At 56.2% G+C, this 25,527-nt stretch overlaps 1 protein-coding gene across 3 annotated transcripts in view; it reads right to left on the bottom strand.

Annotated features, from left to right (window-relative positions):
• Positions 1-276: 276 nt before the first annotated feature.
• The window catches only part of GSE1 (Gse1 coiled-coil protein), a 422,603-nt gene continuing 397,352 nt past the window's right edge, over positions 277-25,527 (bottom strand). Inside the window, exons 4-17 of one of the 3 annotated variants that reach the window (XM_058528413.1) lie at positions 25,166-25,365; positions 19,463-19,638; positions 18,767-18,964; positions 17,833-18,024; positions 17,065-17,363; positions 16,074-16,395; positions 12,163-12,776; positions 10,859-10,971; positions 10,266-10,536; positions 8,667-8,780; positions 7,459-7,830; positions 5,536-5,817; positions 2,280-2,383; positions 277-1,463 (exon numbers count right to left, since the gene is read on the bottom strand). In XM_058528413.1, coding sequence (XP_058384396.1) covers positions 1,329-1,463; positions 2,280-2,383; positions 5,536-5,817; positions 7,459-7,830; positions 8,667-8,780; positions 10,266-10,536; positions 10,859-10,971; positions 12,163-12,776; positions 16,074-16,395; positions 17,065-17,363; positions 17,833-18,024; positions 18,767-18,964; positions 19,463-19,638; positions 25,166-25,365 — 3,392 coding nt within the window. In that variant the 3' untranslated portion in view covers positions 277-1,328. The remainder of the gene's footprint in view (positions 1,464-2,279; positions 2,384-5,535; positions 5,818-7,458; positions 7,831-8,666; positions 8,781-10,265; positions 10,537-10,858; positions 10,972-12,162; positions 12,777-16,073; positions 16,396-17,064; positions 17,364-17,832; positions 18,025-18,766; positions 18,965-19,462; positions 19,639-25,165; positions 25,366-25,527) is intronic. The other 2 variants (XM_058528414.1, XM_058528415.1) reach the window with 2 other exon arrangements.

Genomic DNA, 25,527 nt, shown 5'->3' with positions numbered 1-25,527 from the left:
TGTAAGATACCTTAGTTCTGTCACCGAGATCGCTAACTTCCTGACAAGTTCTCATCACAAAGCCCCACGTCTGTACGTGTACGTGAAGGTGTGCACGAAGAATCTGTCTGGTTTCCACTGTAGACTAGCCCCTCCTCACTTCATAGCAACTGGTTCTGTTTGCTACGCGCTGTCTGGAGTGGGGGGGTGGGGGTGGGTCCAGGAGGAGGTAAGAAGTCCGCATGGCTTTCTACATCACTGTCTGGTGCAACTCAAAAATGAAGTGATCGCATAGGCGCCAGTGGTAAGCTCTTTTACTTTTCTTCTCCTTTAATTTTTAAAAACACTTCAATATTTTAATGTCCTGACCAGCAGCAGTACAAACACTAAAAGCAAGGGTTTTTTTTTGCCCAGAAAAACAAAAACAAACAAAACCCCCAAACAGGAAAACAAACAAACAAACAAAAATCCCCCCAAACCACATATTAAAAATGGCAGGCTTTTTATAACAATAATTAAAGTAATAAAAACATACAAAACTTTGTTTTTTAATATATACACAGTACAAGGCTGAAGCACCTTTGACTTTTCTCTCAAAATTTACGTTTGTATGAAAACACCACCCACTGCAGTAACAATTCGGTGGGTGTGAATATATGTCTACATAGAGCTCTGTACATTGTCCCCCACGGAGTAATAAAAAGGTACCTTCAGTGTGTTGATTTGCTTTATCTTTAGGGAAAAGCCTTTGGGTGAGGCTTCAGTACTGTTGCTTTGTGTGCTCCTAGGACCTGTTGCTTTGAAGAAAATTTTGCAGAAAAGTAACTGAAACAAATAAGCCCTTTACTTAAAATGCACCCCCACCTTCATTCAGCTGAAGCAAGTCTCAGCCCTGGGGAGGAACGAGACTGACCCCACACCGCAGCAAAAGCAAACCTGGTTCTCGAGGCACAGTAATATGGCAACACAAGAAACAGAAGACAATGTTTGATCCAACCTTACACACGGGGGCCATAAATGATCAAGTTTTAGTGTTGGTAATGGAGCCTTCATTTTCAGGTTAAAAAATAATGACGTGGGGGAAGAAAGAATGTTTAAAACCGCCTTTAAAAAGAACAAACTATGGGCCTCCTACATTGGTTGCTTGCTGAATTATAAAGGTGATTCAATTGCATCAAAGTCAAGGCGAGTTCGTTCTTTTTTCTGGAGCCTGCAATCCTTTGCTTCATGCATGGCACATTCTCATTTTTTTAAGCTTCAAACCTCCCAGTGAAAAATATTAAATATTCAAGGTAATAAAATAGATAATATTTCTATACTATAGGTTCGGCCTAGCGCAAGGGAAACCGTCACCTCGGATATCCCTTAAAATAACCCCTAGGCCAATGCATTGCAGGCAATGCAAGGCACTTCCGTAAGTGATCCAGTTCCGCCTGGAGTCGCTCCCTTTCTGAGACAATCTTCTGTTTCTGGCTCCTCAACTCCTGCAGAGAGAGAAATTCATGTAAAACAAACTCACCTCACATTGTAAGGAAATGTGGGTGACGCACGAAGGAGCTGGAGGCCATGTGGAAATATGAACTTGCACCACTTTGAAAACCCCCCTTTCCCAGTTCAATATTCTGACAGTGGCCTCTGGAAGAACCAGTTCAAACTGGCCCCAGAGTCTTGGATTCTCACAACACCCATTCTCTCTCACAGAACCAGTGTCCTTTGCTGTCTCAGCTTCAACCCTGAGATTTTAAAAATCAGCCGATACTATAAAACATTCGCTGCTTCAGGAGTCGCCCAGATGCACAGAACTGATCCGAGACAAGCCCCACACCCTCGCAGGCCGGGAGGAAGCTGCGGGGTTTACCACGCCCTCACAGCTCAGCTCGAAGACCTGTAGAACCAGGCTGCAGCTGGGTAGGAGGGAGTCTGTTTCGCCTCGAAAGCTTTCATCCTCCAGTAAAATCCTCTTCCATCCTCCTCAGCAAATCATAGTAGGGGGAGACTGATGCAGCCAATAAATAATTCCCCTGAAGGGATACATAAATAGCATCTTCACCCTTCCAGGATCAACATTCTGCAAATCATCCTCAGCTAAATCTTGGGTAATCAACTGACTCCTGAATTTTCCCTCTAAGACTATAAGTTTTGATCTCTTAAGAGCAGGATTTCCCCTCGAAACTTGTCTATACGGGTGCTCTTGAACCCAAACTTGAAAGGTTAAACAAAAAAAGCGCAGTGTGTTTTAAGGAAACCCCCCAGGAGCAGATTTTGATTCCTTTGCTCCGTGTGTGGTGCCCGAGACTCACCGCCATGCTGTGGGAGAGCTGCTCTGCCGTGAGACTGAGGCTGTAGTGCTGGGCCTCCAGCCGCCTGCACTGCGTCTGTAACACCTGCCGCTCCAGATTTTGCTCTGAAAAGACAAGTGATGGTGATATCTTTTCTGTAGACAGGGGCCACAGGCCTGGCGTCCCATCTCTAGAACAGCCAGCAAAGTCCTCTCCTTTGGACCACCATGCTCCCAGCCCTTTGAATTGCACTGGTAAATATAGCAGCGTTACTAAATTAAATCCAGCCCAGTGGAACAAAGACAAAGGATCTAGCATGGAAAGGCAACTTAAGGGATACAGGTTAGGAAGTAATTAAGGGTAAATTTATGGCCTTAAAATGCATTTTCCAAAAAGAAAGATAAGAAAATAAGGGTTAGGCTTAGAAGCTTTTAAGCTGCTAGAAGGCCAGAGTAAACTTAGAAACGGAAAGTATAGTTTTAATTAGTAAAATTAAATCTCTGCCCTTCCAAAAGACTGGGCCTGGTTTTAACAAGAGAGTGACTTCAAATCTTCAAGGATAAATCCCTGCTTTATATAAAGCATTTTAGAGAATGGAAACCAGAGAAGGCCACCTGACTGCTTTTATAGAGGCTAGAACAATGACAATAGCAAAATAAAGTACCATAAAATTAGAGGCTAATACCACTTAAGAATATAGATTAAGGGGCTGGCTTGGTGGCACAAGCGGTTGGGTGCGCGCACTCTGCTGCAGCGGCCCGGGGTTCGCCGGTTCGGATCCTGGGCGCGCACCGACACACTGCTTGGCGGGCCATGCTGTGGCGGCATCCCATATAAAGTGGAGGAAGGTGGGCATGGATGTTAATTATCCCCGGGGCCAGTCTTCCTCAGCAAAAAAAAAAAAAAAAAAAAAAGAGGAGGATTGGCAGATGTTAGCACAGGGCTGATCTTTCTCACACACACAAAAAAAGAATATAGATTAAAAATCTTAAAGTACTAACAAATCAAATTCAGCAAGGAGCAAGCAACATCAGAAAACATCAAAAGGGGAAAAAAATAAGGTCGTCACCTCAATGGCTAACAGGAAATACATGAGTTAACTTTTAACAAGTAACACCATAAACTCAGGAGCAAATGGGAACCTTCATTCCTGAATGGAATGCTTCTCAAGTCGCACAAACAAGACAAAAGCCCTGTTAGTGCCTCTATTCAACAGCCTACAGGTACCAGGCAACGCAGTATGACAAGAAAATGTGTAAAAAAACAAAAAGAAAGAACTAAATTTATTTGCAGAAGATCTGATCATCCATGATTATCTAAGGAATAAAGGATAACAAAAATTTTAAATTCCACAATAACAACAGCTAAGGGATACCTAAAACTAAATCTAATAAAAGTTAACTGCTCCTGGAGAAAGGCAGCAAACATTAGTACCATGTTCACAGATGGAATAACATCACTATCAAAGATGTCAATTTCCCCCACATTCGTAAATTCAATGCAACTGAAAATTCTAACAGGAATTTTTTGGGTAGAACAAACAAAGTGATCCTAAAATTCCTGGGGAAAGCCAAGGGTGAAGAACAGCTGAGTTCTTAGAGAAGAACAAGTTAGGGTGAGTTCCTCCAGTCAACAGAGAGCTGCAAAGCCACGTCACAGCACAGGGACAGGCCAGGAGACTGCTGGGTGGAGCAGAACAGAGCCCTGGGAGCCAGACCCGGGCGTGTGTGAGGAGACAGCAGGCTATAAACTCAGGATGACGGGGTGTCCAGGAGGGAAAGATAAAGGTAGAGTTCTACCTTATTCTACACACAGAAATGAATTCTAGGTATGAGAAGAACAGAACTTGAAGACTTTTAGAAGGAAATGCAGAAGAATATCATTATGTCCTTGGGGTAGGGAAGGAACTCCCCAACAAGGCACCCAGAAAAGAGGTATACATTTCATGCCATTAAAATAAAAAAAACTTATATATTGTTTCTGGATACATATGCATGTACTTAAAGAATAACAATATGTTAGGAGGAGACAGAAAATAAATTCAAAATAAGGATTCCATTTAAGGGAGGAAAGGAAGCAAAATGTAGGAGTTGGGACTTTGGTTGTGGCTACAGAGGCATTCCTTTTCGTACTTCTCTGTTTTCAAATGCTTATTTCAAAGTATTTGAAATGATTATGACATTCATAATCGAGTGTTTATATTTAATAATATTTACAACTTGATAATACTTGATAAAAATTGAATTAGGAGGTGGCAGCCTGGGTTTTCTAGCCACGGCTAGCACGTCCCAACTCTTGCCAAGCTGCTGCCCAGCACAGGGAGGATGGTGAGTGCAGAGGGACCACAGCCCACTGTGTCAGCAGGGCCCAAGAGCCAGGAGCCGAGTGCCCGGCCAGCGGTCTGCTCCAAAGAGGTTCTTCCCGAGCTGTCCACCTGCCCACTGCCCATCTCACTACGGAGGAAGGGGCCGGGCACCTCCGCTTCCCCCTGCGTCAAGTTCACAGCACCACAGCCTCCGTCTAAGCTAGACGCTTCTGCAGGCGTCTCGAGGAAACTGAGGCACAATCACAGTGTCAGAACTCCACCAGCGCTCAGGCCTGCTGACCCCACTGGTGCCTCTCACCCCGAAGCGCTAAACCATGCCTGAGCCCCCTGGCGCTTGCCTCACCAGACGGGGGGAGTGTGCACTCACATTCTGGTGGCTGATGAGGGCTGGCCTCCCTGCACAAAGCGCTAGTCCAGGAGGATGACACAGCCTGGGAGGGAAACTGCCAGCAGCCTTGAGATACTTCGGATGTGAGGTGGGCTCAGGCCTGGCTACCTGGGGCTCAGCCAAGTTAATAAACTTTTCATTCTCCAAGACCCTTGTACGGAGCCACCAGTGTCAGGACTGATAGAATATTTAGAAGCACGTGGAAGAAAGCCGAGAGAGCAGGGCTCAGGTCTGGGCAGTCACACTGAGTGGTGACGGGTGCCCAGCACTTAAATTTCTCCAGCGAGAATGGCCCCAGGTTTGTCCATGAGGAATTCCCATAATAAGTAAGCCTAGGCACCTCCAGAAGCCTCAGGAACATTCTTGAACTAGGCAAAACGGCAGAGGAAAATTTACCTGCTGGTATTTTTATCTAACAGTGCCCCAGGAAATGTTAACTGCCAATACTATCACTTAAAAACAGCCCCCGATGCCGGCAGTGAGACCCTGTACTGACTGGTCTATTTAGCTTTCTTTTGCTTTCCTTCCCGGGCCCTCGGCCCACTCCCTGCTCCCCTTTGTACCTTCTATATGTTCCTGGTAAGCTTCAAAAATTGCCTCAATCCCTTGCCACTTGCGCCTGGGGGGTTCCTCATCGTCCTCTTCTCCATCTTCATCGTCATCCTCCTCCTCCGAGTCCTGGTCCATCTCCTGCGTGAGGGGGCCCTTCCTCACAGCGGGGGGCTCCTGCTGCCCGTTGTGCTGGGGCAGAGGGAGCCGGCTCGAGGACTGCAGCTCAGGAATGTTGTAGTGGACGGAAGTGTCAACTTTGTGGTTCTGCTCTGCAGAGAGCACAGCCACGTTCCCTGGGGAGGAGAAAACACGCTGGTCCCAGGGCCTGTGGGGACCTTGTGCTGGGGGAGGGAAGCGGGTATGCTGGGGAAAGGGCTGGGTTGCTCTGTGTGGGCAACAGAGTCAGTGACGCAGGTCTCGCAGCAGACCAGAAGATGAAGCATGAAGAAGCCTGTGCCCTTCAGAGATCAAAGATGGCACCACACCAGACGGTTACAAAGAGCCGTCGAGACGGCGGCACACCTGGATTCCAACCAATCATGATGCGCACATGATCTCAGCACAGCTCATCTCTGAGCTTCCGTGTCTTGTTCTATAATAACGGTGGGTCTGAGCTTGGTCTATAGTTGGCCCTCAATAAGGATCAGTCCCCCTCCGCCTGTGAAACGCAGGGATCTCAGTCCCTGAGCGCATGCGGTGTTCTGCCCCTACCAGGAGAGCCAGCTACTTGCTGCTGGGACCTGTTCAGACAAGGTCTGCTGTCTGCGGCACAGCCCTGCTGTGGGGTTCTGAGAGGCGCGTGTTGCCTCCCCGGGTGGATGGCAGCGTCTGAGTGAGAGCTGCTCCACTGCTGGACTGGTACAGCTCGGACTGCCGTGGGCTGGACGACCTGGAGATCTGAGGGACTGGGCAGTGGAATGTCTGGGGAGGCTGGAATCAAACAAGGTGGGACAGATGGGTTCCAGGGCCACAGAAAAGCCTGGGAGGAGAGTCTTGGAAGGAGCATAGAGGTATTTAACCTAGTTATATAGTCAAAACATTTTCTTCTTGAAAAATAGGATTAATTCAAGTAAATTCATGAGAAACATCCAGTAAAGCACTCCTCCTGCCTTTTAGGGAGTGTTGGCTTTTGGGTATCATTTCATCTCTGTTGACAGCATTAACTTACCTGAAAGATACTGACACAATATCAGACCTGCATGTCTAAATGCTTACTCATCTTTTCAGCTTTTATAGCTTCCAGTAGTAAAAATTTTAAATGGTTTTGGCCTAATAAAGTCTTTACTTTTGGTTATTGGAGAACACAAATTATTTTATCCTCAGTAATTTAACCACTGAGGATTCTTTTCTAATCGACTTCAACCTTTGATTCAATGGGAATAAAATGTGACAACCCTTGTTCTCTGACCTTCAGTGATCCCACCAAATGTCTGGGGGCAATGAACCTGGGGGCTCAAGGGTGCGGCTAGAGCAACCTTCTGTCACAAAGTGCTGGAACCAACACCCGCCAGGTCTGGGTATCAAAGGATGGGAGATTTCCAGCTGAGTCTGTGTGGGGGACACTGAGAAATCCCTCAGCTGTAGAAGGAGTGGATCCTACTTTTGCCCGGAAGGATCCTGTTTTTGCAGGCCTTACTAAAAGGAAGTGCTTCTACCAAACTCCAATGGCATCACCTGCTAAATTTTCTTGACGTGTGGTCCACAGACCCGCAGCATCAGCACCCCCTGGGCACCTGCTGGAAATGGAGACTTTTTGGCCCCCATCCTGGACCTGCTGAGGCAGAATCTGCCTCTAACGAGCTCCCCAGGTGCCTTGCACATGCCAGGTTCGAGGGGCGAGCCCATGGCTGCAGCTGCGTGACTGCAGGCACTCGAGGAACATCACTAGCTGCTACGGTAACAGAGGAGCAGAGGGGGCTGGGCCGCCCCATTACCTTGATGCTTCTGCAGGGCCTTCTGGGTGGACTGCAGCACGGACTCGTGGAACTGATGTGCAAACTCCTCTGCCATGAAGGGCTCCCACGGCTTGCCCTTTCCATTGACGCTGTGGGACAGCGGCACAGGAATGTCCTTGGGCGGAGGGCCCCGGATGTAATGAAGCATGCTCAGGCTCTTCTTGCCCCCAGGGGCCTCACTCAGCCTGGCCTTCTCGCCGCTGGCAGCAGCTGGCTCCTGGACTCGTGACAGCTCCTGGGGTCGGAGCTGTTCCAGTCTCCCAGGCTCCGTGGCCTTGGGGACATCAGACAAGGAAGCAGCAATACCCACAGGCTTCTCCGTATCCAGAGAGGCTTGCTGTGTGGCTGGTTCTTTTAGAGACAGAAAGCGAGGAAAACGTTAAGAGCTGCAAGTGAACAGGTGCACCCTGATCTCTAGAGCTCATATTTCATAAAGACTTAGTACAAAGGACCAAGACTCGGGGAGGCCATTTAATTAAGTGTCAGTGTGCGCTGTGTGGTCTGAAGACGGGGGTGTGTTTAGCAGCAAGTCCATCCTTGAAAGCTTCCCCAGGAAGGCATCTGGGAAGAACAAGAATCTGAAGGAAGAAGCAAGTCGCTTTAGGTCATCCAGAAGGCAGAAAGTTACGTAGCCCAACCAGACAAGACAGACCGTGTTAGGAGTTGAGAGCAGGGCTAGACCAAAAAGATTCCTTGTTCCATTCCGCAGCACAGCGAGGCAGAATCAAAGCCACGAGGGAGAGAGAAGGTGAAAGCAGGTGTTGGAGAGGCCTGCAAGGCAGGACAAGCAAGACCAAGATGCAGGGGCAGGGCGCGAGCGAAGGGCAGACGGGAGCAGCAGAGTCGAAGCAGCAGCTGCTGAAACCCGTGACACAGGGCTCCGTGGCTCGCGCCATCTGTGGACTGACGGACGATGGCTGAAACTACACTGACCACCAGACAGAGCTCTGCAAACGCCAGGACCCACCCCCTTAACTCTGAGCCCTGACTTCCAATTTTCATGTTCCGTCCCGAGGAGAGCCTTCACAATCGTGCAAGAAGCCGGTATGAGAGAGATAGAGGGAAGCGCACCGGTTCCAGGAGCAAAGATTCATGACGAAGACCCTGAGCGCCTCTGACCCTGGGCAGCCCGCAGGACAGTCCCGGGCCGTGGCGGATGCGGCTGTCCTCCCCGCCCTGGGCCTTACCGCTCAGGGAGACAGCAGGACTGTCCCTCGGAGAGTTTCTGAGTGAGTCTGCCACTGCTGCGGACAGTGCCTTCTGCTTCATGGCACGGAGCATTTCAACAAGTTTCTCTTTGTCTATGAGAAAAGCAGCCCGAGATTAACACGACAGTTGCATCATTTCTGAGAGGGAAGGGGAGCAGGATGCTAGCCCCGGCTCTGACTGGCAGGTGCAAATCCTTTCAACCAAGAAAAACACAAAGCAAGAACCACAGGGACCAGTTGTGTTTCAAGGAAGAAACCTGCACTTTAGGGTGAGCCCTGACTCCTCTCGGCTTTTACTACACCATATTTTAGATGTATCCCACAAACAGCTGTGTGTGCACGGCAAAATAACGGGTCCCTCTGATCTTCCCACTTGACTTCTGGGCGTGTATTCTTACTTAAAAGACAAAAAAGTTGGCCCCAGCACAAGCAAGCAACCCCGAAGATCCATACACCATCTCTGGAAGCACAGGCCGCTTCTAGGCGCCTCCTGTTTCCCTGCCACTCCTAGCACACACACAATTCCTACGATGGTGCCGTCTACGGAAAGGAACACGGACCTCTGTGACGCTGGACGCCACGAACTCCTGTTGCAGTGGCACTTCTGGCCGACTGAAACTTAAGTGGCCACATCACCAGTGGCTTCCTCTAGAAATTTAAGTCACGCAAAAAGATGCTGTCTACAAAGAAAACAATGCTCGTTCTCAGGGATTTGTTCTGGTAATCGACACATCACCGCCCCTTTACGGGAAAGCAAGAATTCCAGCTTACTGGGTAAAAACCAGGAGCACGCTGCCACACCCTAATAACCAAGTACGTAGAAGAAACCAAACGACAACAGGCTCTTCTGCTTTCCTTCCGACCGCCTTCCCAGGGGGACCAGGCATCAGTGAGTGTGCAAATTATCACCCAAGACAGTCCGAGTTCTCACCTGAACCAACACCCCGGCACTGAGCGTGCAGACAGAGGAAGCAGATACCCCAGAAGAGTTTAGGCCGCAGCCTTTCTTCTGCCCTATGAATTCCAGCCCAAAGAGTCAGCCCCAACACGGCTCTGCCCGGAGGCGCAGACCACTCTAGGCCTCCTGCCGTCAGACCACGAAGCCCTGTGGGCCACGTCAGCAGCCCACCAAGAGGCAGTGCCCGCTACTGTGGAGCCTGGAATGCCGTGCCACAGGAGGGGCGCCACACCTGCCTTCTCAGGTGCTAGGAGCTCTGACAAGTGACGAGAGCAGCCAGCAAGCTCACGGCAGGCTTTACACACAGAACAAACACCAGTGAGTCTTCAATCCCACCCGAGACGCAGTAAGAGACAACGGGCCTCGAATGGGGCAATTTGAGTTTCAGATGGAGAGAAGCGTGATGGCGAAGAGACACGGGCAGGTCTGTGAGAGCAGAGGAGCTGCTTCCTTGGGAAGCCCAAGGGGAATCAAGAGAGCCCCAAGACTCAAGTGTTTTCAGACTCCACCTGGAGCGTGCGTCCAGCACACCCCCAGGAATCCATGAGCCCCGCCCACTTCTTCAGAAGCCCCTGGCCATCCCAGTGAGCCCACCCCGCAGGGCCCGAGGCAGGCCACACCTCTCCTCTTCTCAGTGCTGATGTGGGTCAGGTTGAAGATGGTCAGGAACTTCTTCTTCTCCTCCAAGTTGGGGCTGTTGTTCATCTCGTCGGGACTGTAGCGGGTGGACAGTGCCAACCTCGGTGACGGCGTCTGCCGCTTGCTCTGAATCGTCGGGGGCGACGGGCTTCTCTCTCTCAGCATCCGCCGCCGCTTCCTCCGCTTCTGGGTCAGCAACTCCTCCTTCTGCTGTTGGGTGGTCAAGCCAAAAAGTTGCAAAAACTCTAGCTTCTAGATTGGGAAAGAAAACAAATGAGTTTGAAACCACTGGCAGTGGCGTGCTTCCACTGTCTCAGGGGCCCCTCCTGGGGTCCTCGAAGCCGTTGTGCCGTGGCCGACTCTGGGCCAGGCCGGGGAGGAGGACCCTGACGGACGGCACGCCCAGACACCTGTGGACAGCAGGCAAAGGAGCAGCACAGGGGGTGGCCAGCAAGTGTGGGATCGACCGGGACAGTGGGACAGCCAAGAGGCAGACGCCAGCCCAGAGCCTGACACAGTGGGCACCAGCAGCCCAGCCCACAGCCTGACGCAGCGGCAACGAGAGCCCAGATACCTCGGAGGACGTGTCCAGTTTGAGCGGTGGCTGCTCAGCCACGCAGCGGAGGTGGGCCCTGACCTCCTCTTCGTCGCTCTCATCGTACGAGTCATCCAGGTCATAATAGTACCCTGGTGGCGAGAAGACCTTTACTCAGCTGGGCAAGGAGCCTCGACTCACCAGGGGACGTGCACGGGGGGGCACCACTGTGACACGTGTGCAGACCCACTTGTCAGGCCAGGCCCTGCTGGCCTCTTTGAGCACCCCAAATCCAAAACCTGGGTGCCTTTCACCCCAGGTGCAAATGTGCATTAACCCCATGTCCTTGGATTTCTCAGGGATGGCAGGCACCAGGCTTCCCTTGGATCCACAGCCCCCAAGTGGCCAGGCTGCCCCTGGGCTGACACGGATCCCTCAGCAGGGTACCATTCATCACACAGGCCTGGGGCCGTGTCCATGGCAACTCAAGGCTGTCTGTGCACATCCACTCCCTCCTGCTGTGGCCATCTGGGTCCATTACCCGGAAGGGGAGAGGCACACTCAGGTCCCCGTCCTCTCAAAGGCAGAGCACGCAATGCAAACTCACGTGCAGAGAACAGCAGCAGAACCCCTGCACCCAAGGGCACCAGGGTGCTACCCCCTCCTACTTCACAAGGTGAGTGGAGAAGAAAAGTCTTTCTTGGGCCCTAACAGCCTAGACCAACCACCCAGGAAGACTTGGCCTTGGCCCCAGATTCTGACTAAGAGGCCAAAATCTACACTGTACCCCACAGGACCCATGTCTGGCAGGAAATAGGAAACTGGTGTGGAGCCCCTGCTCCCTCCTGGTCAGACGGGGCTGCAGGTGGAGGACAGCCACTCTCGCCTGGGGCCTGCTCACCTGTGCTCCTGAGGCCCCTCCCCTCGCAGGAGCAGGAAAGAGGTGGCTGGACGTCCCACCCTCGCCCCCGCCCCGCCTGCCTACCCATATGCAGAGCCCCTGCTGGGCCCAGGCCCGCTCTCTGGAGCTTTCTCTCCTGTTATGCCACACTATTAATATTTCAAACCACCTTATTAGCCTCTGTTCGTCATTCATTCATCGTGCATGTCTGTGGAACCCTCTTCACAGACAGACTTTGATTTGGCTTTTCAGGACAATCTGCATTGCGGCAGGACAGGCAAGGGGCCCTGGGTGTGTCTCCCCAGCAGAGGCGGCAGGGAGCCGCCCAGAAGCCAGTGAACCTGTTCCCTGGAGCTGCCAGAAGCCCAGAGCAGTAAGCGGGTGCAGGAGAAGGGAGGGGCCCCGGTCCCGGGAGGTCAGGGGCCACCCGGGGAGACCACACCTTTCTCCTGGGCCTCTCGCCGCCTGCGCTCCTCCAAGTCCAGCTTGCTAACTAGCCTCCGGCGCTGTTGCAGGAACTCGTCGTAGATGTAGGCAGGGTCAGCGCCCCGTGGTGCTGGGGGCCGGTAGGGTGAGCCTGGCTTCAGGGGCCCAGTGAGCTCCCCGAAGGGGGCTGGCTGGGTGAGGGAGGCCCGCTGCTGGCCCAGGATGGTCTGGGTGGACTTCTCAAGCTCAGCCAGGAAGGGCCCAGGCCCGTGAGCGAAGGCCTGGTGCTCCAGGTTCCCTGCCTCCCGTGGTGGCGGCTGGTACTTGTCCAGGGGGGTGGACTCCCGCTTCCGGGGCCCCTCCTCTGCCTTTTCCGGGCAGTAGACCCGCTCCACCTTCACCAAGGGGACGGCCACCTGGCGGCTGGGCTCAAACGAGGTGGGATGGCTGTGCAGAGGGTGGCTCTCAGGGGCCCGCCGTGTCTCCAGGGTGCTGTCCATCAGGGACACTGGGTTCCAGAGGGCCGTGGGCACGGAGTGATGCTGGGGCTTGGGTGAGATGAGGGGCGGGGGCCCGCCAAAGTGCTGCGGGGGGTCTCGGCTACCCGGCTCATGGCGGTTTGGTCCCGGCCTAGGGAGTAAGCAGACCAAGCCATCAGTCAATGAGGCAGCTGGCACACCAGCCACCCAATGGCCTGCCCAGGCTGCCTGCGAGGGCCCTGGTGCAGAGGCAGCTTCTGAGATGGCCCAGACAGGACCCCGAGAGAGCCAGAGCTGGAGGGGCGTGAAGGCCTGCTCTAAGCTACATGACGGGGGTTGGCGGAAAGGATGCGGTTTTCATCCCACACCCAAGTGCCGGCTGTTTCACACGACTCTATTCCTCTTCCAACAGCTCGAGGCAGGTATGTGCAGACTCACTTTTGAGAGGACACAGAGGCTCAGAGGTGGACACTGCTTGCTGAGGGCACAGAGACTGCTCAGGCCCAGGCCAGACCTGCTTTCTATCCCATTTCTCACCTGAGACCTTGCAATAGCTTATCCTGCTCCACCACTTCCTGAGTTCCTACGAACTCCGTAAGGACAGACCCTCATCTCTGCCTTCCAGAGGGAGACCCGTCACACAGAGAGTAACAACAGGGCCTGGCGCCCGTCTCCAGACATGCCCAGCAATGGGCAGGGAACAGAGGGCAGGCCAGCCGCCTTCCAAGGGCCACTGCTCCTCTCTCCTCGCTGTCCCTGCAGACAGCAGCCAGACAGACCCACTTCCAGGGTCTGCCCAGCCCAGTGGGGTGGGGGAGACCCGCCTCTAGGGAGACCCTCACGGCCAGGGTGGGCCTGTGCTGCTGCTGACCCCCAGTGGTCCCCGTCAGAACTGTAGCAAGGCCACGCGACCCCAAAGCAGCAGCTACACCTGTCTGCCAGGGCCCGACCAGGGAGCGAGGCCACGTGCTGTAGCACAGCACCCCTCACCTGCGCGGGGAGGGGCCTGTCCACCAGACAAGCAGCTCTGCCTCACAGGTGTACCAAACGGCTCTTTCCTCAGTGCATTCAAAACGAGATTCAGGGGCCAGCCCAGTGGCGCAAGCGGTTGAGTGCGCACGCTCCGCTGCGGTGGCCCGGGGTTCACCGGTTCGGATCGCGGGTGCGCACTGACGCACTGCTTGGCAGGCCATGCTGTGGCGGCATCCCATATAAAGTGGAGGAAGATGGGCACGGATATGAGCCCAGGGCCAGTCTTCCTCAGCAAAACAAAAGAGGAGGATTGGCAGATGTTAGCTCAGGGCTGATCTCCTCACACACACAAAAAAAAAACCAGAAAAAACGAGATTCAACTTACATGAGGTTACCTGGGGGTTGTTTTCCCAAAGCTGATCTATTTTTTTTAAGGGAAGCCCCACGCTGCCCAAGTGATCCAGGGCAAGGTCTGAGGAGACGGAAGGGGCAGGGGCAGAGGCCACAATGAGCACGTGACCAGGCTCTCTGGGCTCTCCCTGCCTGGCCAAGGAGGAGGGGCCTTTAACCACAGTCACCAAGGGTCCTCCTAGTTATTCCCGACCTCAGGCTGGGAGACAACCCCAGCGCCACCACACCCCCGACCTGTAGAGTATGAGGGAACCATATCGAGAAGCTGCGAGGCCTGCAGTAAACAGCAAAGGAACAAAACCCATTAACAGAGTAACTACATCATGCACTGGGGCTAAGCACTGAACGGTTTTCTAGCTGGAGGCACAAGGGCCCGTCAGAACATCAAGCTGACGCTGCTGTAAAACCAAGCATGCTGCCAGCTTAGCTGGACCACTGAGGCCAGATGAGGGTCAGGGGCCCTATATCCCCTCCATACCCCAGACCTGCACAGGGCTGCTGGGTCCTGAGGTGGAGGCCACCCTGCTGCAGGCAGCAGCACACAGGCTGTGTCAGCTGGACTGGGATCCTGGGGGGCCCGAGCAGACGAAGACACCTCGGGAGCTAGAGCACCCACGTTTTATTAGGAGATGCCGGACGTGTGCCAGCTGCTCTCCCAGTCTCCTGGAAGCGAGGGGAGTCAGAGGAGCAGAGGGCACCTCATAAGCAGATGAGACTGAGCCTCTGTGTAGCGTCATGTGACCAGAGAAGCAGAGTGGACCTCACTCTGGCCACATTGGGCAGCACAGGCCATCAGCAGAGAGCAGGCCGGAAGCTGCAGGGAGACCCAGCCGGGGCGTGCCTACAGTTCACTCTCACTCACAGCTGATCGGCCAGCAAATGCCCTTGCAGCCCTACTCAATACTGGACACTGAGGCAGGGCTGCTAGACAGGCCAGCCGAGCCCAGGACACAGCAAGAAAGCCACTAGTCAGCCAGAAGCCAGAGGAAAGAGAGGGAGGGCCAATTAAAATGAGTGGACATTTAAAATGGCTCTGACCCGGACAGCAACACGATGTCAAGAGCGGAAGGATTCAGAAATCTCCCTGTCCCCTCTCCTCTGTGCACGACCGAGCAAACTGAGGCCCACGGAGGGACGCAGTGTCCAGTGTCGCTGAGGCCTGGCCAGCTCTCTCCACCAACTCTCCCTGAGGGCCGCAGCCCGGCCCTTCAGAAGGAGCCCTGGAGGGATGGAAGGCAGGGCAGGGGACACTAGACTAGGTGACAGCCAGACCAACAAGGGAGCGGGGAGGTCCAAGGGACAGCTGTAAGAAAGGGCCCAGCTCACAAGGCAAGTGTTGGCAGCCGGGGGGTCCCAGAGGCCTCCTGGGGAATTCTTTTATAATGGGGCTGGGCAATGGGTATATTTTTCACTACAAAAGCAATAAAGTTGGGCCAGCCCCGTGGCTTAGCGGTTAAGTGTCTGCACTCCGCTGCTGGCGGCCCGGGTTCGGACCCCGGGCGCACACCGACGCACTGCTTCTCAGGCCATGCTGAGGCCGCATCCCACATACAGCAACTAGAAGGATGTGCAGCTATGACATACAACTATCTACTGGGGCTTTGGGGGGAAAATAAATAAATAAATCTTAAAAAAAAAAAAGCAATAAAGTTAATTTTTTGTTTAAATAAAAATTAAAAGCAGTCCCTTTCTCACTAAAAAAAACTTTGGTCTCGAAAACAGGGAGACGGAAAGAGATATTATCAAAGCTTCTCCCTTGTGCTCTTCAGGTGCCAGAAATGTCTCCGTGGGGACGCAGGGGGAAGGGCCTCAGCCCTGGACACAGGCTTGGTTGGCTTCGTTAATTAGGGATGGGGCACCTCTGAGCAACTCTGTTCCCCACTCAGTCTCTGCCTCCTTGTGGCAACACAGGATCAGAAGATGAAGGTGACATGAGGTGAGACTGCAGGACGCAGGGCAAACCACAGGTGCTCAATGAACGGTGGCCGACTGACCAAGTCAGAGCACGAAGACACACGTCCCCTGTGGGCCTCCCTCAGCGTGCCCCGACCCCGCAGGGCCCCACCTGGCGCTCTCGGGCCTGTGCTCCGCCTCCGGCGGCGCCGGCGGCCGGCCCATGTCCAGGTGCTGCTCCAGCACCTGCTGCCGGAACTCCGACACCTGCGACTGCCTGTCCTCCTTCTCCTGCCGCAGCCGCCGCTGCCGCGCCAGCCACTTCTCCTCCTCGTTGGTGCGCTGGATGAGCAGGGCTGCGGCGCTGCTGCCTGGCAGCGAGAAGATGCCATGGTTGGACAGCAGGCTGGGCACGGTGTGGTGGGGGGCGGGCGCCGGGTGCAAGGGGTGCTGCACGGGCTTGGGTGCCTGGAGGCCCGCGTCCTTCAGCTTCTCTGTGGGGGGAGAAACGCTGTCACAGCAGGATCTCGGCATGCCAGGCCCAGCTGGCTCCTGCCCCTGACTGCCCAGAGAAGCATCTGCCCTTCAAAAGGGTTCTTCCCACAGGCGGGACCAAGACAACCGAAAGGGGCCTTATGGGCGCTTTCAGGAGGCAGGCCTCGCCCCGGAGTGACACGCTCGGCCACTGGCAGAGCTGCCGGTGGGTGCTGGAGCACGAACGCACTGGCTCATGAGAGCAGACGGTTACGTTTTCAGGAGTCGCACAAGCCGGGTGTCAAACAAGCTGTTATTAAAAGTCAGATTACATATACTTACAATAAAACAAAATACGTTAAAAACCCCCGCATCCACAAGATAAAAAACATTCTAAACTCATCACTTCCTAAAGCCTTTGCTCCATTTTACTATTGTGCATGTTCTTTAAGTTATCTATGCCTATTGTATCTGTACTGAGTGCCACTGTGCTTCTCTTCCCACTTGCTGTTCAGTGACATCACGTTTGCAGCCTGAAATCGGCCCCAGTGTGACCTTACACCAGGGAAAGCAGTAAACGCTACCAAGTCAGCCCCTTTCCTGGGAGAGCTGGTTGTCAGAGGGTGACCAGCACACCACTGCATCCAGCCCACACTCCAGCCACCCGCCCCGGGGGCCCAGCCAGGCACCTGCTCGGGTCGGGGTCAGCTGCTCTGAGGGCTTGGCCCGCTCCTCCGCGGCGTGGCTCCGCAGCCCGTGCAGCTCGGCCACAGGCAGGAAGGCTGGCTCCAGCGCCTTGGCAGCCAGCAGCTCCTTCTCGCGGGCCCGCTGTTCCCGCTGGCGCTCCAGCTCCCTCTCCCGCTCCTTCTCCCGCTCGCGTTCTAGCTCCTTCTCCCGTTCCCGCTCCTTCTCGCGCTCCCGCTCCTTCTCCCGCTCTCGGTCAGCTTCCCGCTCCCGCTCCCGCCTCAGCTCCTCATCCATCTGTAACCTGTGGGGTGAGCAGAAAGGGCTCGTGAGCTCCACCACGAAGGGTTTGCAGGGGACGAGGGACAGCCTGTTACAGAGAATTCCCAGAAGTGAGAAACTGACACCCAAGCCCACGGTTTTGTGGAAGAACCCAGCATTCTAATCCAAACAGTGATGGGATACAAGCAAGATCCTGCTTTTATTAACACATTAAGAAACTCAAAGTCCCTTAGATCAAAAGTTGTATACAAACTCCCTCAGCATCACCAAGAGCTCACACCAGGAGGCTGACAATTCCAACAGAGCCACAAAGCCAGCCACTGTCTAGGGTCTTGGTGCATCAATTGTCACCCCCCATTTTGCAGGAGAGCAGATTGAGGAGCCCGCCCATCTATACACAACTGGCCAAGCCAGGCTCCAGCCCGGGCTTTTCTCCACTGCCTCCCAGTGCAGGAGGAGTAGAGGGTGCCCTGGCCCAGGACGTGGCTCACCTCTCGGCACTGAGGCTGGACATCCGCTCTGAGTGCAGCGCTGCCAGCGACGAGTGGGAGAGCTCAGGGGGGTATCGGACCCCAGAGAGGTGGAGATGCATGGCCGATGGGTGCAGTGGCGGCAGGGAGCCAGGGGTGGGGATGGGGTAGAAAGGGGACCGCAGGGCTGACAGGCAGTAGGAGTCGTCCATCCTGTGCCAAGAAGACGAGGCCCAGTGAGCACCCAAGTTAACGAAAAACAAAGGCAGGACCCAGCCCTATCGGCAGGTGCCCCCCGCCCAGGTACGTATATCGGTCTGAGCATGCTGGACGGGGCAGAACGGCCATGGAGCCTCCACAAAGGCCCTATAGATACGGGCCACATCCATGGCCAGCCCCAAAGCCCCATACTAACAGAGACCACTAGATGCCAACAGCTCAGGGCTTGGAGGCCCTGCCTGCCACCCCTCAGCTCAGCCAGGCCAGGACAATTTGGCCAAGGGGAAAAGACTGTTCCAGGTCTGTGTGAAGGGCAGTCCACATCGTAACTACAGACCCGTCAAGCTGGGGTTCAGGAAGCTTCTACACAGAGCAGCGACACGGCGCTAATTTCCACTGAGTGGTTGGAGCCCTCATCTACCTAAAACCACGTGCTGTTTATTAACAGTTGTGTGCCACCAGTGGAGCCAATGACGAGAGGGAGTACTGGGAAAATGACAGCTCAGACAACGAGAAGAATCTTCTATCGGGAGCCAAGTCCCAGTGGCTGAGGAGGAAGGTTGTGGTGGGGGGGCTGCACCAGGCAAGGAGTCTGGCCCCAGGAGGTGAAAAACACGCCCCCAGCCAGCTTCCATTTCTCCATGAGCAGACTAGTGCCTGGCCCTAAGGGCAGGTGGGGTGATGGCCCTGGGCGACTCAGTGGGGACCATGGTGGGGAGGTCTCGGGACGCCTCACCTGAAGGCCGGGTGGGGGAAGGGGTGTGGGGCCAGGTAGCTGGGGTGGTAGTAGGCAGCAGCAGTGGCCGGGTCCAGGCCGAGGGGAGGTAGGGAGGACATGCGGAGGTCCTCGGTGGTGTGGTAGGGCCGGAAGCTCCTCAGGTAGTCCTCAGTCACCGTGCTGGGGGGCACCACGTGGTGCACGGGCCGCTGGAGGCTGCAGGCAGGACGGGCGGACAATGAAAAGCCAGAGGTGAACAGAAGGCCTGTTCCAGGCTGGGAAATGGGCCGCCTCCCCACGCCCCACCCCAGCACCACCTCCTTTGGAAGGATGAGCCTCAAGGGACAGGTCCTGGCTCTCACTAATGAGACGCTGGTCCTGGAAGGAGGTTGAGGGCATAGAGGTGCAGCTGCTGGCCCTCGAGCTCACCTAGCCCCACGCTGTCCTCACCAGCAGGCTAGGCCTGCTACCTGCAGCCTAGAGGGACCCCAGGTCTCAGGAACCCAGGGTTCAGGCAGGGTGGGAGAGCCAGCCATCATTTCAGTGTGGAAATGGACAGCAGGCACAGACAGGGCCATGGGCCTGGGGCTGAGCCACCACCTGGCGGCTCCCAGCCTCAGCTGCTGCAGACTCATACTGCCAGACAGTGGCCAGAGCCGCAGAGGTCCAGGACCGAGCACACACGCCCAACCCCAGCCCCCAATCCAAACTCACTTGAGTGGAGGAAAGCGGGAATCCTGCACGACCGAGCTCGGGGAGATGCCAAAAGGATAGGGGGTGCTAAGCAGGTGGGAGGGGATGGCCGGGGCCCCCGCCTTCTCCTGGGGCAGTGGGGGCTCCACGATGAGGCGTTCCCGACCGCCGCTGCTGCCCCGAGAGCCGGCGTCCTGCTGAAGGACAGAGAGCAGTGGGTCAGGGCGGGGGAGTGGCAACAGGCCACTCAGATGGCTGCCAATGTGGACGGGGCTGGGTCTCCCTCCAGACTCAGAAAGGCTCTAGTTCAGTGTGTGTTCTAGAGACGTCCTCTTCCGAACGTTTTCTACTCAAACCCACTGTATATGTGGTGTGGGAAGCAGAATGGTGAGAAGGGGGGGCACAGGTTCCAATGACGGGCAGGTCTGGGCTGAAATCCACCTGGGGAGCTGTTCTCTCCTCGGTGCAACAGGAAAAAACCACAAAACCCCCTTCCAGGAAGACCGGGGTCACCTGGACAAGCGTCCGGGAGGGCTCCCCGTCTCGCACAAACCCCCGTGTCCTCCCTCCCAGCACGGATTGCCCCCAGGTCACACCGGCTCCAAGCCTGAACTTGGGGAGTTAGGTGACACTGGCCCCAGCACCCCCAGGAAGCAGGCTCTGCACCACAGCAAGGCCCGGCAGACCCATCTGGAGCCCCCACGCCTGCTGATCACCAGGCACACAGGGGCGTCCCCCAGGGGCCGAGGTGTCAGCTGTGCCGACAGCTGTCGGCCTGCATCACAGACACCTTGGCCTCCTGGTGGCCACAGAGGGATGCAGACGAGAAGCTGGCGCTGCCCCTGGGCTGAACATGTCAGTCTGCCCCCGCCAACCCCTGGGGCAGCCCTGGCACTGGCCAGAGGAGGCAGCCACGGGGCCTCAACTGGCCAGACTTGTCTGGGGACACCTTTGCACACACTGGTGAGGGGCTGTGGGCTGCAGCCCCGCCTGTCCCAGACTCATGGGCAGAGTGACCGACCTGGGGTCTGGCCAGGGAGGCGGAACCCGGGAATGGGCTGGGGGGGGAGGAGGAGGCCCCTGGCAAGACCAAGGGTGGGGCGTGCCACCCCTGTCCACATGGAGGGATGTTCTGCACACCTGTCCACAGGCATGTCCAGCCCCAAGAAAACAGACCACCAAAAGGTTCGGACCATTTTTGTCATTTATGTGGCTGAAAGGGAGCCGCGTAGCAAGGCTCAGAAAGTGTTAACTGTGGTCAGTGGGGTCCTGCTCTGGATTTGGGAGCAGCTGCCAGCCTGGGGCTCTGTCATTGTCACAGTCCTTCTCCACCGAAGGTGAGAACAGTGGCCTGGGCCTCCCCTGAGCCCCAAGAGCTTCCCGGCACGTTCCCTTCCCACGTGCTGGCACGGCCCTCCGCTCACGGTGGGGTCCACATGGATTCAAGAACTCGGACTCACCCTTCCCAGAAGGGGTGTCCACATGGTGGGGTCAAGGGTGGGACACACACGTGCCCCAACCCTCTGGGTCAGATAGGGCCTGGTGTCAGGTCTGGCCACTCCTGATCAGACGGCACACCAGGGCTCAGAGGAAGCAGGCGGCGCTCCCAGGGCCACAAACCCAAACCCACAGAGTTTCCATGGCGCCACGAAACACCAACCACTCCAAAAACAAGGGGGGCCACAACCTCTCTCCCCTCACTGAACCGGCAGGCTGAGGATGGGAAGCATGTCCAGGAATGACCACTGGACACAGGGCAGTGACGTGACCCTGGACCTAAGGAGACACCTCGCTCCCTGTCCTCCACTCCCTGCCTTGCCGTCTGTCTTCCTCTGTCGGAGTCAGGACGGAAGGCAGAGACCCCCAGGAGATCCAACTCCCCGCGTGGACGGCAAGGGACATCGCCACAGCCGCCCCTCTGGCGGCCCATCCGTCTTCACAGCAGCAGCCTGTGACACCGGAGCAGGCCACCGACGCGGCTGAGGCCGGCAGAGAAGGGCCCATTTGTCAGGCTTATTTACCAAACACGCGGTGCCAGGCAGCCGCCGTGTCCTCCTCGGTCCTCCAGAAGACACATCAGCGATAATTAATTGAAGGAGACAGGCCGCTGATTGGAATTTTTAATGAGCAGCAACATCTGTTCCTTTCCCACGTGCTGGCACAGCCCTGTGCTCGAAGCAGGGTCCTCACAGGTTCATGAACTCCGACTCGCCCCTCCCAGAAGGGGTGTTCACACAGCAGGGTCAAGGGCGGGACACACATGTGCACCAATTCTCTGGGTCAGAGAGGGAGCCCAGAACTCCTGCCTCTCAGTTTTCTGGAGATTTCTATACAGGGGCTGACACCTGGCCTCAGGTCCCCTAGATGCCCCTCCCGCCTTAGGGGACAGCTCCTATCTGGTCCTAGAGACCCTAGATGAGTCCCATAACTGTCCTGGGCCTCAGTTTCCCTATCTGTCAAATGCGCACATCACAGCACCAGCTCATAGAACAGCGGGATGGCTGTAGGGGTCTCGCACACAGCAGGTGCACCCCCAGGCCACCATTGCCCCTCCTTGCGCTCCCCCCGTTGGTACTATGGTCCGAGGGGCTATTTCCAGGTCAGGGCTCGCTGGGCTCTCTCTCACACCCCTCACCTAGCACGCCATGGGCCCAGGCTAGCAAAGTGCCAAACGTCTGTGAAAAGAAGGTGCGAGGGCCCTGAACCAGCCTGCTCTAGGGTCTGCCCCTCACGGGGGCCAGCGTGGGGCGAAGGCCCTGTGCCCGAGGTCTGGGCTGCACTGACAGGGGCCAGTGCAGCTGGGACGCTCTCCAGATAGAGGTATGGTAGCTGAAGGCCCAGGTCCCCCAGGTATCAGGGCAGCATCCCAGGTGACCTCTGACCCCAGCACTGACGGGGACCTGGGGTGACCTGGGCTCTGCTCCCAGGCTGGCAGTGAGGCCCCCTCCCCCCAGGGCCGGAGCAGGAGGGAGATGGCAGCCAAGGGCCTCGACTATCAACCCAGGACAGCCGAGGCCTTGCAGGAGGACAACATCTGGGAGAAGCTCCGGGCAAACCAGGGCACCCCCTGCTTCCACGTGCTTCCGGCACTGTTTTGAGTCAGCACACAGCAGAACGAGAGGCCCGAGCACACCACACAACCCCAGCTCAGAGACGGCCCCAGAAGCCCCCTTCTCCCCTCGGTGGGACAAAGCCCTGCTTGGAGGTGGCTGGGCCAGATGGCACCTTCCCGGCCTGGCCGAGGACAAACAAGGAGCTGGAGAGGCTGGGGGTGGGGCCGGTAGGCAGGGGGTTCAGCGGGCCAGACCATGTACCTCCCGTCTGGCTGGAGCCCTGCCAAGCTTGTGCCAGGCACCCGGGAAAGAGGTCAGGCCAGCCGGGCGCGCAGGGGCTGTGCAGGGCGGGAGGGCTGAGCGGCCCAGGCCCCGGCAGCTTGCCGGCCACCCCACGGCACCCAAGCAGCAGCAGCCAGGCAGGCATCAAGGAGCATCTGCGGGCAGCTTTTATTTCTGAGCAGCGGCTGCAGGCGCAGCTGTAGCGATGAAAGAAAAAAGGACGCGGGGGAGGAAAATCCTTCATTCTCTGGTGATTAGAGAGGTTTCCGTCAGGCAGGCAGGACATGCCCTGTTAGCTTTAAAACAGACCATTTTTCATTTCATCTGTCTTTTCACAGCTCTCACTACCTGGGAAATATGGGTGACCCTGGCAAAGGGGCCCCAGAGCCTCCCCCCGCTCCCGACTCATGGGCCGCTACTTCAGGAGGCAGCTCCCCTCTCCTGCCCTCCCACCTCTTCTCGGCTCCCCCTCCCCAGAAGGATTAAACCCTCCACTGAGCCTTTGTGCGGGAGCCGCTGAGCCATACATCATCTGCTAATCCAGTTCCCTTCCCCGCCACCCTCCCTGGCGGCAGGAGTGTTTCATTAACCGCACGACGGTAACCGGCTAGAGCAGATCTCTCCCGGCCCCTCCTCTGGGTTACTAAATGTTTCAGAGGCAGTTAGACCCTCTGGGGAGGGCCACGAGCTCGTGGGACGAGTACCGCGGCAAAGGCGCCAGAACGCTTACGAGGCGCCCTGGGTCGGGCTGGCAGGGTAGGGCAGGAAGCTCCTCTCGGGCGGGAGCACAGGGGACAATTCTGGCCGTGGCGGCCGTCACAAGCCAGAGTTGAGCCAGGGACACGACAGGACCAGAAACCGCCTGGAGAGGCAGGGAGCCGCGGCTGAGGGGCCCTGAGGTCGAGGCCGACCACCAGGCGGCTGACAGCGAGGGGCAACACGCCCCTCTGGAGGCAAGAGATTCTGATGAAGACCCTCGTCCTCCCTCAAACCAGGACCGGGAGTGGCTCAGGCTGCTCCAAAGATGTCTGGCTGGAATCTGCCCGCCAGGCCCTGCCCTGTCCCTCCTGCCCCCAGACTGCACGCAAGGAGGGGAACGAAGCCGAGACAGCAGCTTCCAGGTGGGCACAGGGGGCCCTCGCCAGGTGATGGCCCAGGGGGGTTTTCACCTCCAACGTGACAGACAAGTTAGGGCCGCGGCTGTCTCCAGGGACTCAGGGATCCCCGCTGGGTTCCCTGAGGATTCGCACCCCAGGTCAGGGCCTAAGGGATGCCCCCTCTGTGGACGCCCATCCTCCTAGACCGACAGGTCCCACAGATTAGTGACACAGAGCCCAGGTGTGGAGGAGGCTAGACCATCCAGAATTGGGTCAAGACACGCTGTGATGTTCACAATGACGATATCGCCTAACGATGCAATTCTCAGAATGTCCCCATCGTTAAGTGACACATGACTGTGTTTCCAAGTGGTGACATCCCTCTAGGAACTCGGCAGGAAAATCTTGGAGAGAAGCGTGGCGACAGTGTTCTGAATTAGGAAGGGCCCCTCCAGGCTGGGAGGACCCGGGGCAGGGGGAGTGAGGTAGGTGGGGGCAGACCCTGGCAGTGGCCACACCCAGGGACTCCCAAGCGTGGGGAAGGGCGCTCTCGGCAGGCTTGAAACGCAACATAGAAACATGAAAATGTGACACATGAAAACGTGGGCTGGTGTCTTCCCTCTTTCAGTTCCTTGGTTGAGCAAGGGCGTAATAACAGCTAATGTTTATGGAGCGTCTGCGACATGAAAACACTATTTTAAGCACTTTACATGGGCTTACAGGCTGAAGTGTGCCCACCTCAAAATTCATTATGTTGAAGCCCCAACCCCCAGTACCTCAGAATATGACTGTTTGGAGATGGGGTCTTTAAAGAAGGTAAAACGAGGTCATCAGGGTGACCCTGATCCACTAGGACTGGTGTCCTTATAAGAAGGAGATCAGGACACAGACACGCAGAGGGACGACCATGTGAGGACACGGGCAGAAGACGGCGTCTACACACCAAGGAAAGAGGCCTCAGGAGAAACCAGCCCTGCATCCCCTTGACCTTGGCCTCACAGCCTCCAGAAGTGGGAGGGAATAAACCTCTGTGTGAGGCCGCGGCCCGTGGCATTTGGCTGCAGCAACCGGGATCACCAACACCCTCCAGTTTCCTTAATCTGCATGGATCCTCCAGGGAGGCACTGCTGTCACCCCCATTTTGGAGAGAAGGAGACAGAGGCTTAGGAGAGTGAGAGTTGGGGGTTGAGGGCTCTGAACCCTAAAATCCAGTCCTCCCCTGTGGGAGGCCACCATCCTGCACCATGACCTGTGGCTACCCCCAGCTCCACCCACACTCCCCGGGCACTCACCTGCCGGCTCTCACTCCTCCAGACGCCATTGACGGTCTTGGTTGGGGCGATGGTCACCACGGGGGGCGTGCTGGGGACGCTGTGGCCCCCCGGGGGGACGATGATGGGGCCCATGGGCACACGCTTGGGTGTGCTGGCGGGGGAGCTGTGGTTCGTGGCCGGGGAGGAGACAGGGGACGAGTCACTGCTCAGTGAAGACCCTGCGGGAGGAGAACACAGCAGCCTGAGTCAGGGTCACACCACGGCCACACTGCCCCCCACATACTCAGCCAGCCATGGAGTCACAGATGGGCCAGTGTTTGGCTCACGCTCCCCCAAGCCGCCATCGCAGACCCCACCTCCTCTGAGAGCCATGAACAGCA

This window comes from Diceros bicornis, chromosome 32 (assembly GCF_020826845.1).
Source record: "Diceros bicornis minor isolate mBicDic1 chromosome 32, mDicBic1.mat.cur, whole genome shotgun sequence".
Lineage (NCBI taxonomy): Eukaryota > Metazoa > Chordata > Mammalia > Perissodactyla > Rhinocerotidae > Diceros > Diceros bicornis.
This window is presented reverse-complemented; position numbering and strand designations above follow the sequence as displayed.